At 33.1% G+C, this 14,248-nt stretch overlaps 2 protein-coding genes across 3 annotated transcripts; one reads left to right on the top strand and one right to left on the bottom strand.

Annotated features, from left to right (window-relative positions):
• Positions 1-671: 671 nt before the first annotated feature.
• LOC133294052 (mitogen-activated protein kinase kinase kinase YODA) lies at positions 672-5,857 on the top strand. Its single transcript, XM_061492700.1, has 12 exons — positions 672-700; positions 869-1,393; positions 1,496-2,158; positions 2,465-2,552; positions 2,843-2,905; positions 3,239-3,399; positions 3,530-3,605; positions 3,750-3,809; positions 3,900-4,007; positions 4,160-4,396; positions 4,731-4,822; positions 5,186-5,857. Exons 1-12 carry the CDS (start codon positions 672-674, stop codon positions 5,709-5,711), a joined length of 2,628 nt encoding a protein of 875 aa, XP_061348684.1. The 3' UTR covers positions 5,712-5,857.
• A 142-nt stretch (positions 5,858-5,999) lies between these two features.
• Positions 6,000-9,221, bottom strand: LOC133294057 (short-chain dehydrogenase TIC 32, chloroplastic). 2 transcript variants are annotated; one of them, XM_061492707.1, is made up of 8 exons: positions 9,083-9,221; positions 8,419-8,650; positions 7,952-8,031; positions 7,641-7,764; positions 7,399-7,477; positions 7,129-7,213; positions 6,809-6,855; positions 6,000-6,680 (listed from the first exon to the last, which is right to left on the bottom strand). In XM_061492707.1, exons 1-8 carry the CDS (start codon positions 9,186-9,188, stop codon positions 6,516-6,518), a joined length of 918 nt encoding a protein of 305 aa, XP_061348691.1. In that variant the 5' UTR covers positions 9,189-9,221; the 3' UTR covers positions 6,000-6,515. The 2 variants fall into 2 exon arrangements, with proteins under 2 accessions (XP_061348691.1, XP_061348690.1); XM_061492706.1 differs by having other exon boundaries at positions 6,005-6,680; positions 7,641-7,794.
• Positions 9,222-14,248: the final 5,027 nt, after the last annotated feature.

Here is a 14,248-nt window from a genome sequence, read left to right as displayed (position 1 = left end):
ATGGGAGAGAGAGAGAGAGAGAGAGAATGGTTGGAAGAGCATCATTGCTTGCTTATTCCTTACAGCCATTGTGACTTATAACAGCTGAATACAAGGATTTGAAATACTAAAAAGGTACTCGATACTAATTTGGACTAATTAATATCAATCTATTGATACCAGTATTTTATTAATAGAAACTAACAAATGCTAATTGATACCGATCCAATCTTTTATTAATGGAAGCTAGTAAATGCTAATAGGATCCAATAATTGCCATAGACTACAAGATAGATAAAAAAATCTGAACTTTCAAGCAATATTAAAGAGTTCTGTGAACATAGATGATCCATTATCTGATCTCATCTACTGTTTCACAGCCTTGTACTTTTTGTGTGTATAATTTGTTTATTAAATGTTATTTTTGGAGCGAACTAACTAACATTGGAATTTTCTCTTCAGGTCATTATGGTGTGACACACGCCTCATCTGTAATTTATAAGATCAGAGTAGTGCCTCTTCAGTGGAAATTAGATGATGCCATCAACTGAATTCACTATTTTACAAACTTTCGTGTCATATGTATTGCCGTAATGCAAAATTTGAATTTACACCCATAATTTGCTATTATTTCCTGCTCTCTCTGTCTTTCTCTCTCTCCTTGTGTGTTTTTGGTAAGCTTTTCTCAAGACATGCCGTCATGGTGGGGAAAATCTTCCTCCAAAAAGAATGCTTCTGAAGAGAAGTACAATGATAAACCAGAAGAAATCAAAGAGGTGAAGAAGAAGGCAAACAGGGAAAGTATTCTTGATACAATACTGCAGAAATCAAAGAATGCTTCTGAAAAGAATGCTTCTGAAGAGAAGTTCAATGATAAACTAGGAGAAATCAAAGAAGTGAAGAGGAAGCCAAATAGGGAAAGTATTCTTGATACACTACTGCAGAAATCAAAGAATGCTTCTGAAGACAAGTGCAATGATAAACCAGGAGGATCTAGGAGACATCGAAGGGACACTATCTCAGAAAAGGGATCTAGATCCATCATACCTTCAAGATCACCATCACCCAATACACATGTGTCTTGCTGTCAAAATTTTGCAGAAAGGCCTCATCCTCGGGCACTCCCATTGCCATGCTTTCACCTTCCTACTGTCAGTGATACAAATTCGGAATTTAGTTTAGCATCAAAACTGGAAAAAGCCAGAGGCTCTAAGCCATCTAATTTTCCCCTACCAAAACCTGTTTATATATCTAACAGGGGAGAACCCAAAGATGAAGAGGGAGATACCGCCGCTGCATCTGTTTATAGTGGCAGCTCAATTGATAGTGATAACTTGTCTGATTTGCATCTTGTTAGTACTCTGGCATCTGACTTTGAAAATGGAAACATAGCCACCATTAACAATTCTTCCAGGTGAGTTGGTTTCCTTCTAGATGCAGTTTTTTTAATTCTCTCCATGCAATTACCTTATTTTCTGTTCATTCTATTACTAAATTTGTTTCTATGCTCGTATAGTGTTGTGCACAAGGATCGATCACCTAGTACTATTCAGAGAAACTCAAGAGCATCCTCAAAACCAGCTCCTTTGCATCTGCAAATAGCTCGACCAGGTGGTTTATGTAGTGCTCCAGATAGTTCAAAGTCAAGTCCTTCTAGCAATCGAATGAGAGCATGTGGTCCTGAGCAAGTGTTGAACACCGGATTCTGGACAGCAAAGCCTTATCCAGATATAGCTTCTGGGCACTACTATAGTCCCAGTTCAGGCCATAATTCTGGTCAAAATTCAGTTGGTGGGGATCTGTCAGGACAGACATTTCAGCAGCATAAAAGGTGCAGCGCTGAATGTTCCCCAATACCCAGTCCCAGAATGACAAGCCCTGGCCCCAGTTCCAGGATACATAGCGGTGATGTTTCCCCTCTACATCCACGAGCTGGAGTTGCAGCTGCAGAATTGCCTACAAGACGTCCTGACAATGTGAAACAACAAACTCATAGGTTACCCCTTCCTCCAATAACAGTCAATAATTGTTGTCCATTTTCTCCAACATATTCTGCAACTCCATCAGCCCCTCACAGTCCTGGCAGTGCAGAAAATCCAACAAGCCCAGGTTCACGCTGGACAAAGGGGCAGCTGCTTGGAAGGGGAACGTTTGGACATGTATATCTTGGTTTTAACAGGTCTGTGTCAAGTGGCTGCCAGGAAAATATTATATATATTCTGCTGTTGGACCTATGATCGCTATATTATTAATATTAGGAATTCTGTATGCATGATTTTGGAATTCTTAACCAAGCAGATTGTTTTTGAATATGCATGTCTGCATTTTAGTTAACCTTCATCTGTTCATGTCAACACTGGCCCTGATTCAAAATTGATATTTATTGTTTTTCATGTGTTGTGGTCTTGGTTATATGTATGATTTTTTCTTCATTAAGTTCTTTCAACTTTTTAAGCTTTAACTTAGTTCAATTTCTTATCTATAGAGAAAGTGGTGAAATGTGTGCCATGAAGGAGGTAACCCTTGTTTCAGATGATGCTAAATCAAAGGAATGTGCGCGGCAACTTGGCCAAGTAAGCTTGCTTGTGTAGATTAGGTCAAACTTACTTAATCCATTCCATTTTACGTATATCACACTCATTTTTCCTTTGGGAAGTCCAAATTATATGTATTGTTTAGAGAGTAAGAAAAAAAAACCTTTTACTGTTTCCAGTTTCCCTTGCTTTTTCTTTAAACAAAAAAGAACTACGGATAAAAAATACTAGAGAACTAAGGATAATTTTGTATATCAATTACTATATATGTATAACGAATCAAAACTAATTCATGATGAATATTCTCATATATGTGATTTCATTTGCAGGAAATTGCACTCCTAAGTCAGTTACGGCATCCAAATATTGTCCGGTATTATGGATCTGAGATGGTATTTATTGAATTATGTTCTTCATTCAGTAAATGATTTCACTTTTGAATTTTCTTATTTACAATAAAGACTTCCAAAAATGTTACTTTTCACAAATCAGCTACTGTAATTGCTTTTTATATTTTGAGAAACCCACCATTAGATTTCTTTATAACTGCAACTGCAGTATATAATAAACAGATTCTTTAATAAATACGCAACTTCAATTGCAGTATATAATATACTATATACAGATTCTGTCAAACTGTTCACAATTGATACTTCAGAATCTGCAGTATCTATTGCCAAATTCAGATTGTGTTAACCGCTTTATGAATTCTTTATACCTGACAGATAGATGACAAACTTTATATATACTTGGAGTATGTCTCTGGTGGGTCTATCTATAAACTGGTTCAGGAGTATGGCCAGTTAGGTGAAATTGCCATTCGTAATTATACTCGGCAAATTCTGTCAGGACTTGCATATTTGCATGCTAAGAACACAGTTCACAGGTGAGTTTGGTAGATGATCATATGACAGTTTACTTATAACACATGTTCAGTTAGCAACTTTACTTCTAATTATGTTGTGATTTGTGAAACAAAACAATTTGTCCTGGTCTGATTACTGGATTCTGATCAGGGACATTAAAGGAGCAAACATATTGGTGGACCCTAATGGGTGGATAAAATTGGCAGATTTTGGGATGGCAAAGCATGTAAGAACATTTATAAGATGTTTTCATGTGTATACTGTGCAACCTATATGGCATTGTATAATCTGACTTGAGTTGAATATATCTCTGTGCTTCAACCATTAGGCTGTGACTTCTAATATTTTGCGTATCTGGAATAATTCACAGATTAGCGGGACACCTTGTCCATTTTCTTTCAAAGGAAGTCCTTACTGGATGGCACCTGAGGTCAGGATGATTCCTACGTCTACTTAGAACTTTTGTCACTGATACTTTGCTCATAGTATTCTTATTTGTGTCACTGCCTCAATGACATAGGTTTTAAAAAATCCAAATGGTTGTAATCTAGCTGTTGATATATGGAGTCTGGGTTGCACTGTTTTGGAGATGGCAACCACAAAGCCTCCTTGGAGCCAGTACGAAGGGGTAAGTGAATTTTGAAGACAGACTTGAGAGTATTTTGAATACTGTTATATGTACATTTGAAATTTATTTTCTGGCACATAGGACTCTCTTAGTTGGAGCACATACTTGTCTTGCTAAATTTGTTTTTTCTGTTGTACACTACATGCTTCAAGGTTGCTGCTATGTTTAAGATTGGGAATACCATGGAACTTCCTACAATTCCAGATCATCTATCAGAAGATGGAAAAGATTTTGTCAGACATTGTTTGCAAAGGAATCCACTAAATCGCCCCTCAGCGGCTCAACTTCTACAGCATCCGTTTGTTAAAAATGTTTCGCTGGAAAGACCCATTCTGACTGCAGATCCTTTGGAAGCACCACCTGCTGTTATAAATGCACTGAGATCTCTGGTACAAGCAATTGACGTGTGTTGACCACTTGTATATTCAATGCCTTCGTTCATACTACATCATTTTTACAGCTCATTATTTTTCTGAGGTTGTGCATATCTACGTTGTTAAAATAACAAGAAGCCCTGCAAAGTAGATAGATTTGTTATGAATTGCGGGGTACATGCTGAAATAAATAAAATATAATATGTTTGGTATTGGGACAAGGAACGGGTAAGATCTGTTGATTCATGGTAAAGATATGGATGCATGTTTTGTTTGTCTGTTTTCTTCCGTACTTGGATTTTCACTGACTGCATGAGTTCATTTTTTAACCCTTTGAATGTTCTTTTAGGCCATTGGACCTGCAAAACATAATTTATGCTTAGACTCAGAAGTGGCTGGTATCTATCCGCCTAGAAGCTTGAGAACTGGTTCTGGATCGAGGTCTCTCTCTCTCTCTCTCTCCCCCCCCCCCCACACAAACGCACACACAAGCATGAAAAAGATCACATGCATGATAAAGAAATACGACCGTCTGGTTGTGCATATTAATATTTGTAGTGCCCACTTGTACATAATATGTAAAAGCTAGGATCCGGCATAATCTTAGTGCTCATCTTAGATAAATAGCTCTCGAGTTAAGCTTCAATATTAGGTAATTTGGAAAGGTGATGATTAAGGCACTGATGTCATGACCGAATAGAAAATTGACCGGTGCTTTTTAAAAAAATAAAAAATAAAAAATATATTCAACGTACTTTGATACCAATGGGAAGGTACTAATTTTTGTTGGTCCCTTGTTTTCAGCGACGCCCATACACCAATGAACATCCCATGTCCCGTTTCTCCCTCCTGTAGCCCTCATTTTCCTTCTAGATCATTGCATGTGACTGCAAGGATGTCTCCCTCTCCAATAGCTAGTCCTCATGGTGCATCTGGCACATCTACACTGCTCACCAGTGGGGGTGATGCAATCCCATTTCATCAAACAAAGCAACCATCATTCCCATGTGAAGCAGTGAGTATGACTCAAAGGTCTCAGAATGATTTTTATTCAAATGTAAGCACTGCTTATCAGGGTTCAAAGCATGATCAGTTTAGGAGAAATAGACGAGGTACTCATGCTTGCCGGGATGTAATGTCATCTGATAATGATGCCCGTGCAAGCCATGATGTGAAGGCTGTCCAGGGTGGCCCTAGAGAAATTCATGACCAGAAGTCAAATTTGGCTGATTGTTTGTCGCACCAGGTGTTGAGGGATTATACAAAGCTAAATACATCCCGGGATGTTAAGCCGGGTGCCCCTATGCTTGGTCGCATAAATGGCATTTAACTTGCCTTCAGCTAAATTTGGATACTTAGCCAAACTTTAATTTTGTTGTGGATATGGTCTGGACAATATCATCGATTTTACAGAGGACAGATTAATTCTGTCCTGAGAAAAACATTTTTTTTTAGACCTTTTAGGAAATTTACATTACCAACTTTGGTGCCGTCACTGTTTTGTAATTTATCATACTAATTGAAAATGGTGGCGGCGCCAAAAGCAGAAGTATAGCTAATGACTATTGTAAAGATGGTTAGAAACTCAATTATAGTTTATTTAACCATGATTTTCTTCAAGTATCTGTTGGGGTTGATGCACTTAATTTGTGCTAGGATCTGAATTTATCAGCTTCAGTGGGCTGACCTTAAAATGTTGCAGTAACAACTACACACCTGCAAGTAGAATCATTTTAAATGAACTAGATTTTAAAAAATAAATCAACCCTTGTTTTTGTTTAGGAAAATTCAGATTGCTAAGGGACTACATGTCCCCACGTTTGTGAGCTTCGTTTTGCTAAGGTATGCAGGTTAACTCGATACAGATTCATACACATGCGAAAGGGTATGTGAATTTATCATGCTTCGTTTTGTTTAGGAAAATTCAGGTATGCATGTGCTAAATACTATGTAGTGATTACACGTAAAATAATTATATACTGCTTGATTTTCAACAATGACCGTATAAAACCAGTAATGGATAATCTGAGCTGTACTTAAAAGCTTCAACTGCAAATTTCTAATTCTCTGAAACATCTTTTCTAACACAATTATTTTTGCTCTAGCTCAGGGTCCAGTCAAACAAACCTCTAAGCTACTTTTGATTAGTCAAGCTTACGCTGAATTCCCATAGCTTTTTTGCCAGCTCTGAATCTTTAGCTTGAGAGGTTGGGTTTGCTTTATTGCTATCCATAAAGTATTCCCCAGAAATTCCCTTCACCTGTGGATGCAATGCCACGTAACATTGAGTTGCAGCTCCCTGAAAACATGCCACAACAATTCAGTTAGTAGCTTTGGTCTTACATTCAGACTACTAACAGCATATCAGCAGCACAAGGCATGCATGTTATGCCACCCTCAACGCTGTTCTAGGACGTGACAAAATACCTGTTGCACATTTTTAAGGAAATACTTGCCCACCATATTAGCAATGACTGCACAAGCCAAGTAGTATATACATGAATATTATTAAATCAAAAATATTATGCAAGGAATTAAGTATAAGAAATACCAGCTAGTACAATTCCCTCTAGCTTCTATGTCCGTTCACAAGATTATACATAGCATGACAAACATATCGATATGGATTTTTTCATCGTTTAACTATAATGCCTAACCTCAGCTATCAGACCTATTTCAAAAAGCAAGGATACTTTAATCAAAATAACACACTTGGACACTATAATTGAATGGTTTTGAATGCTAACCATTAACATAACCATGGTATCGCAGAATATTTGTAATAATTGATCCAGGATGAAGGGCGTTCACAGTTATTTCCACTCCTTCTTCCTGTCAAACAAAGAAATATGCAAGGGTTCTACATCAAACTCAATCAATAAGTTCAGAGGGATGGAAAAATCCATTATTAATAAAGCAGACTATTTACAGACACGAGATTTCTTAAGATTGCATTAAATAAAGTGGAATCATACCAAATTCCATAAACTAGAGATGACTTTTCGCGAGTATAATACCTTCAAGCGCCTAGAAAGCTCATTTGCATGCAAAATATTAGCAAGCTTTGATTGTCCATAAGCAAAATAACTGTTGTATCTGCAAAAAAATCAGATAGAGGGGGAGGAAATTATACAATTTTGAGAACTTAAAACATTGTACACGAAAAGTAAACATTTATTATAAAATTTTATAGCATAAGCTTAGCAGATGACAGAGAAAAGGAAAAATCGTCTATTTATCATTCCAACGAGACCATTACCCTGATTCATCATTGATCTTATCAAAACGAACCCCTTCACTGTATGCAAATCTGTGTGCCTCTGATGATACAATAACAATCCTTCCTTCCCGGTTGCATTCCAGTACAGTTTTTTTCATAGTTTCTAATAAAAGGTTTGTCAAGAGAAAATGGCCTACAAAATAATATTAAGTATTAATCTTCAAGTTATTTTGTATATTCTTAGAGAATAAATAACAATTTTCGGTTATATCATTTAGAAAGATATATTGCAGAAACAACAGGTTGGATAAACCTCACTCGTTATGTGAGGGAAACATGTGATATGATACCTAAATGATTGGTTGCAAACTGCAATTCAATGTTGTCTTGGGTAAGCATGAATGGAGTTGCCATCACCCCTGCATTGTTACTTCAAAAGAAAGAAAGAATATCATATGTTTAAACTTTCAAATGAGCAATCTAAACATATAGACAGATAGGAGTTTCTTTCTTTGCAATGTCATTTGTGCAGTATCCCAACCAGAGTGCAGAAAATGAAGGGGAAAATGGGGAAGCAGGAGACCCGTATAGCAAATTTGACAGGAAGTGTTTATCAAGCACCATATCAAACAAGAAAGTAGTAAAATTAACAAACATCTTTCCAAAAAGAGATGAATGAGCATGCATTAATCAAAAGACATCAATCAGTCACATTCAACCAATTGGAGAAACATAAACAAACAGAAACAATGAGCTAGAATGTTAAATAATAACAGTACCCAAGATATCTAAAACATCTAAAGTTGAAGGTTCTTACATTAGGATATTGAGAGGAAGACCAGATGACTTATAATCTTCTGCAAATTTCCTTACCGATGCCATAGAGCTAAGATCTAACTCCATAACATCAATTTCAGCAGTGGGAATTTCCTTAAGTATTGTTTCTTTGACATTCATACCAGTGTCCACATTCCTCACTGCCATAACAACATGGACACCACGCAATGCAAGAACCCGGGTAGTCTCCAGACCAAGACCACTTGATGCACCTGAAATTAAACTAAATTAAATACCCTAATCTAAAAATTAAATAACAGGTTAAGGGATCTTATTAGTTTAATTCCGCAAAAATGTTCATCATCAGAATCAATGAAAGAAAAACAATCAGTGTAATAATAATGTATACCATATTATGTCATATTGCATTTCCATAGAAGATCACAAGTGCTGAGACTAGCAAGCAGTACAAAGCTCTGATCTAAACTCATGTCACCATCGAATAAGATGATGCATCCTTAAACTATAAAAACAACCTAAAGGGTGGTTTGATTTGGTAAAACATAAGTGATAAACACAGCACAATACTTTGTTTGATTGTTAAAATAATACAAAGTATGGAATTAAAAAAAAAACAACTAACGGAACAACAACACAAATAACCCTACATCAGCACAAAATAAAAACAAGACATAAGAAAAAACCTGTGACGATGGCGGTGAGAGAAGTTCCATCAATCCCTTGAGTTACTTGATCGGCAGTGGAAGAAGCTGAGAACCCCGATGGCCCTTTCCAACCAATAAACCACATATTCCCTCTTCACACCGAAAGTCCAAACACGGACAACACACTTTGCTTTAAACTGATTTAAAATACTATGCTAATTATTCGGAGGAAATATATATTGTAACAATTAATTATCAATTGGTTAGTATTAATACTAAATATGAAAATAAATATAATTATTGGATCAACGTAATTAATATAACGGTACAATTAATTCGTAGTAATATTAGTTGATTGTTATAATATCCTACGTCTTATTTTACATCATGTATTTTTATTTGTATTAACATTTCTTATGATATGTACTATTCCATAATTTTGATTTTAACATTCTTATAAGTTGTAACATCAAGCCTTTCGTTAATTTATGAATAAATTAAAAAGTGACTCGTAGAGTTAAGAGTTTTTATTGGTTGACCTAACTTTTTTAATGTCAAATAAAATAACCTTTTTTATATGCTAATTCAAATCTCAAAGTAAAAATATGAACCTCGTGATATGAATGTCACTTTTCCTTAAATGATCGTTATATTAGTTTAGTTTGACATTGTATACGATTTATATTTAGATTTAGATTCCATAAGTTAAAAGATATATTAAAAAGGTACTTAAAAGTTATTTATAAATATATCAACACACTCTTTGTATTCAACATTAAATTAATAATGTCATGTTTTTTTATTTAAGGTAGTTATTAGTAAAAATAAATTCATAATATTAACTATTATTTAAATACCAACTTGAAGTTACTAATAAACAAATTAACATGACGTCACTTTTACTTTAAAACATCAAATCAAGTATTTAACTTATAAGTCAAAATATATATACGAGAGGAGACATGTTTTTACTATCAAAATTTTTCATTACCAACTTATTACCTAACTAATCACTATTAGATTAATATTTTCTCTCTCTTCAAAAATATTTTAACATTCTCTCTCTTTGATTCAATGGTGATGTGATGAGTAGTAAGTTAGAAGTAAAAAATTTTTATAGTTAAAATATCTTCACTCTATATATGAAAGTAATTATTTTTAAGAGGTGTAAGATTAAAAAAAAGAAATGCAACTAGTACCAAGAGGTACCATGGAGGAAGAAATACCTCCTTAAGGAGTCAATAACATGAAAACTTTGTAAAAAATAAAATAAAATTCTCCTCTCTTTTTTATCAAGATCGAAACTATTAAGAATGGTTAGGGCAACAAATATTCATCTCATTAGTATTTTAGATAGTCACATCATGATCGAAGACCGTTGAAGTGACTAATTATGTGAAGTTGAATGGTATTATTGCTAAGAAATAAATTTAGAGTTGCCCCTTTTTTTATCCAGTACCAAAAATATTTTTTTTTTACGGAAAAGTTGACTTCAAATTTCTTTTAAAAGTATTATTCCTTCTTAGTTGATAAGGAGAATAATGCCATCTTTTTTTTATGTAGTATTTTATCATTATACATATAAAGGAAAGAGAAGATATATGAGGTGAAAATCTCATGTACGATTGTGAGATGGCGATCCTATGAACCAAATGACGATTGCAACATATCTTGGTTCAATGAAAATTATGAGAAGCTTTACAAAATTATTATGAGGCAATGTGATAGGAAATTGATCCCTATGAACAAAGTTATACACACACAAGCAAAGGAGAACATATCAAAGTTTTGGAATATTATTTTCAGCCACTCGGAAGGAAATTCGTTCTTATCCCAAAATTTTAATAACATGGTCGTGATGTGTCATTATGAGTGACTATTTCCACTATAGAAAGAAAAAAGAAAGAAGAGAATGAGCAAACTTAAGAATACTAATAAATACTAGAAAAACTACGCAGTTCAGTTGAAGTTCTAACCATTTGTTAGAAAAAAAAAATACTTTGTCTTTGTACTAATATGATCTCATCATCCATACATAACAAATTAGTGTGGTATATTCAAATCATAACATATGAACAATAAAAAAGTAGTATTCTATGTACAAAAAAAAAAATCAGTTTTGAAATTGAGAGTAGAACTCAATGCGAAGACAAAATTGTTCAGTTATTGAGAGAAAATCAATATATTTCTAATATCAAATTACGATCAATTAGGACAAAAATAAAACTTTGGGTCGAACTCCTCTTTGATATGAAGGTAATAGCTATGAATAGTCATTGATTTCCAATAAAGGGTAGAAATGTGTGACCTATTAGGAGACATGCAATGCATTATAGACCTATGAACATTATGCTTCAACCTAATTATTCTATTCCACCTCTTAGTAAGAAAAGAATTTAAATAAAAATACTTAATAACATGGTTATACATTTATAACAAACTTCTAACCCGAACACATGCAGTGAGGCCATAGACAATAAAGTGAGATAAGATCCAATCCATAGAATCATTTGAACTATAGACAACATAATTGTGGTAATGATTGAAATGCCAAAGAAATCATTACGATATGGTATAGAGACGGAGGTCACAAGCGTTTATATTGTAAAAACAATTTTTGACAAGATGAAAAAGACGTATATATTAAAAACATTATCATAGAATATGACCTTAATCAAAATATATACATTTGCCCTATACATCATGGAAATATTGAGCAAGGAAATATTTTACTCCTCAAAAGGGAAATCATTGAAAATATCATTGTTTATGTTACAAAAGTTATTATTTAAATATTAATAAATTTTCGTCAAATCAATTACTTAAAATATTTACTCTTATATATTCTATTAAAATTTATTATTTTAATGTCAGTTGAATTCTAAAGTGTATCTTCTTTTAAAGAATGATATGTATATTTTTTTTATTTTTAATTTAAAATTTTAATTTTTTTCAAAATTACTATTTATAGTTTTAAATATTTTAAAAAATATTTCATTTATTTTTTTGTATTTGACACGAATTTAAAATATACATAGGGACTAAATACTCTCATAACATTATAAAAAAAATTCAATAATTCATATAATTAAAATTTTATAATCATTAAATATAAATAATCTCAATAATTAAGATTGAAAATATACCATGATCCATATAATTTGTAATAAAAATTAGAATAATGAGTTTCTACTGTTGTAGGAGAAACATATCTTCATCCTTTTTTTTTTTTTTAATTTGGTGGGTCTCACAATTTAATGGGCTTTTTTTATCCTTTTATCATTTATTAGTTAAAAAATAACCACTTTTCCCTTATTTAATCGATTACAAGACTCGCTTAATCGATTAAATGTTGAATTAAGATAGTAATCGATTAACAAACATGTTTAATCGATTAAAGTGATACACAAAACACTCTTTTTTTCAAAATCTTTTTATCACTTTTTCTCTAAGGTTTCTTTCAGTTGCTACTGGCTTGCGCTCTTTTTCTATTGATTTCATCTTTATTTTCTGTTGATTCTGTATCTGGTTTTTTGCTCTGTTCTTTTGCTTCACTCTACTCAGCGCAACATACGCAAGCGATCTTTTGTAAAAGTTGACTCTTCAAAGGAGAGTTGTCCTAGTAATAATTTTTTACCAAGGGTCAGGGCATGAAGTCTTGCATCGAGTTTAGTTTGCCTGACAACAATATTTCCTTCCCCGAGTGAACCACATAACATATCCAAATCGCCACAAAACCCCCATGTCATCAAACATCTTTTCCCAAGGAAAAATACCCATAAAGATAGCCTCAGTTCTCAAAAAAATGAGAGAGGTTAAATGGTCTTTCATTCTAAAAAAAGATAACTTCATATAGTGAAAAAGCGTCTTCCTATTTCTTCTAAGGATAAACAAAGAATTTTTTATTAGAAGAGAAATAAAGAAACAAGGTGAAGGTGAGGGAGGTTAAATACCCTCACAATAGATAGCATCAATCATAAATAAAGCAAAAACAAAGGGCAAGTGACACTGAGGAGCTGAGCTCTCTCCAATCTTTTTCCATGTATACCCCAGGAGAGCAATTGAAAGAAACCTGAGAGAGAAAAAGTATCACCGAAATTTAATCGATTAAACATGTTTGTTAATCGATTACTATTTTAATTCAACATTTAATTGATTAAGCGAGTCTTGTAATCGATTAAACAGAGACAAATTAATGTATAATTTTGGAATGGAGGCAAAGTGATTGTTTTTTAATTAATAAAAGACAAATGGGTAAAAAAAAACCCAATTTTATGAGTCTAGGGAATTATAATTTTCTGCTGTAATAAGATAAACTTATAACCTATAAAAATAATTGAGAAATGTACTTCTTATGTTGGTTTGATTTTCTTTTTGTAACAACCAATCATAATTATGTATTATTCGTAATATATAGTTATAAACGAAAAACTCTTCTTTTTTTTCACTCTTCACGTTAATAGACAATTTCTGAAGAGAGAAAAAAAAACTTTAAAATTATAACCATGTATTCCCGAAAACATAGTTATAATCGATTACTTTAAAAAAAAAATTACAAACAACGTAAGAAAAAGGGATCCAAAATAATTTCTTAGCATTCGTCCAAAACTTTGACATGGACAAACAAAAAAGTGCATTAATATTAAGTAATGATATTTAATACAAAAATATTCACGCGAAGAAAAATTCTTGGCAAGGACCATAAAATCTTGCACACAAAACTTAGCATACGAATGAAAAAACAGAAAAGAAAGAAAGATAAGTGCATTAAAGCTAAATGAATTATAATTTTATTATTTCATTTGTAAACTGCACAATTATCCCCATAAATTTTTTGGGGGTTTCTTAATAAGAAATAACATAATATATAGTTTACCAAAAAAAAAAAAAACATAATATGATCATAGTCCTACATCTTCGTGTCTATAATCATGATTATTCATATTACATTTTTTTAAATTTTATATATTTATTATTAATTTGATAAAATTGATGAAAACAAATTTAGAAACGGTTAGGATAAAAGCAGATGATGTGCGCATTTCACCGCATTAACAAGTATCTACGTGTAAATTTTGTTACCTAATAATTTGATAGCAATAAATAGAAAAACTTATTGTAATAATTATACAATTTAGGTTTGATGTACATGGGATTTGTGTAGAAAATTATCCACCCTTTGGAACATCACTTGTGACTCCATAC

The sequence above is a fragment of the Gastrolobium bilobum genome, unplaced genomic scaffold, assembly GCF_033153095.1.
Source record: "Gastrolobium bilobum isolate Gb01-03AN ecotype WA unplaced genomic scaffold, APGP_CSIRO_Gbil_v1 utg33850, whole genome shotgun sequence".
In the NCBI taxonomy this organism is placed as follows: Eukaryota; Viridiplantae; Streptophyta; class Magnoliopsida; order Fabales; family Fabaceae; genus Gastrolobium; species Gastrolobium bilobum.
Note: the sequence above shows the minus strand (reverse complement) of the source record. Positions and strands in the feature narration are given on the sequence as shown.

Bases quoted from the DNA above. Each gene is read 5' to 3' on its own strand.
- LOC133294052 (XM_061492700.1), top strand. From the start codon at position 672: ATGCCGTCATGGTGGGGAAAATCTTCCTC. The intron at 2,159-2,464 runs GTCTGTGTCAAG...TCTTATCTATAG, and splicing joins GTATATCTTGGTTTTAACAG to AGAAAGTGGTGAAATGTGTG. The intron at 2,906-3,238 runs GTATTTATTGAA...TATACCTGACAG, and splicing joins GGTATTATGGATCTGAGATG to ATAGATGACAAACTTTATAT.
- LOC133294057 (XM_061492706.1), bottom strand. From the start codon at position 9,188: ATGTGGTTTATTGGTTGGAAAGGGCCATCGGGGTTCTCAGCTTCTTCC. The intron at 8,032-8,418 runs GTAAGAACCTTC...TTTCTTTTGAAG, and splicing joins CTTCCTCTCAATATCCTAAT to TAACAATGCAGGGGTGATGG. The intron at 7,795-7,951 runs GTATCATATCAC...ATTATTTTGTAG, and splicing joins GTTTGCAACCAATCATTTAG to GCCATTTTCTCTTGACAAAC.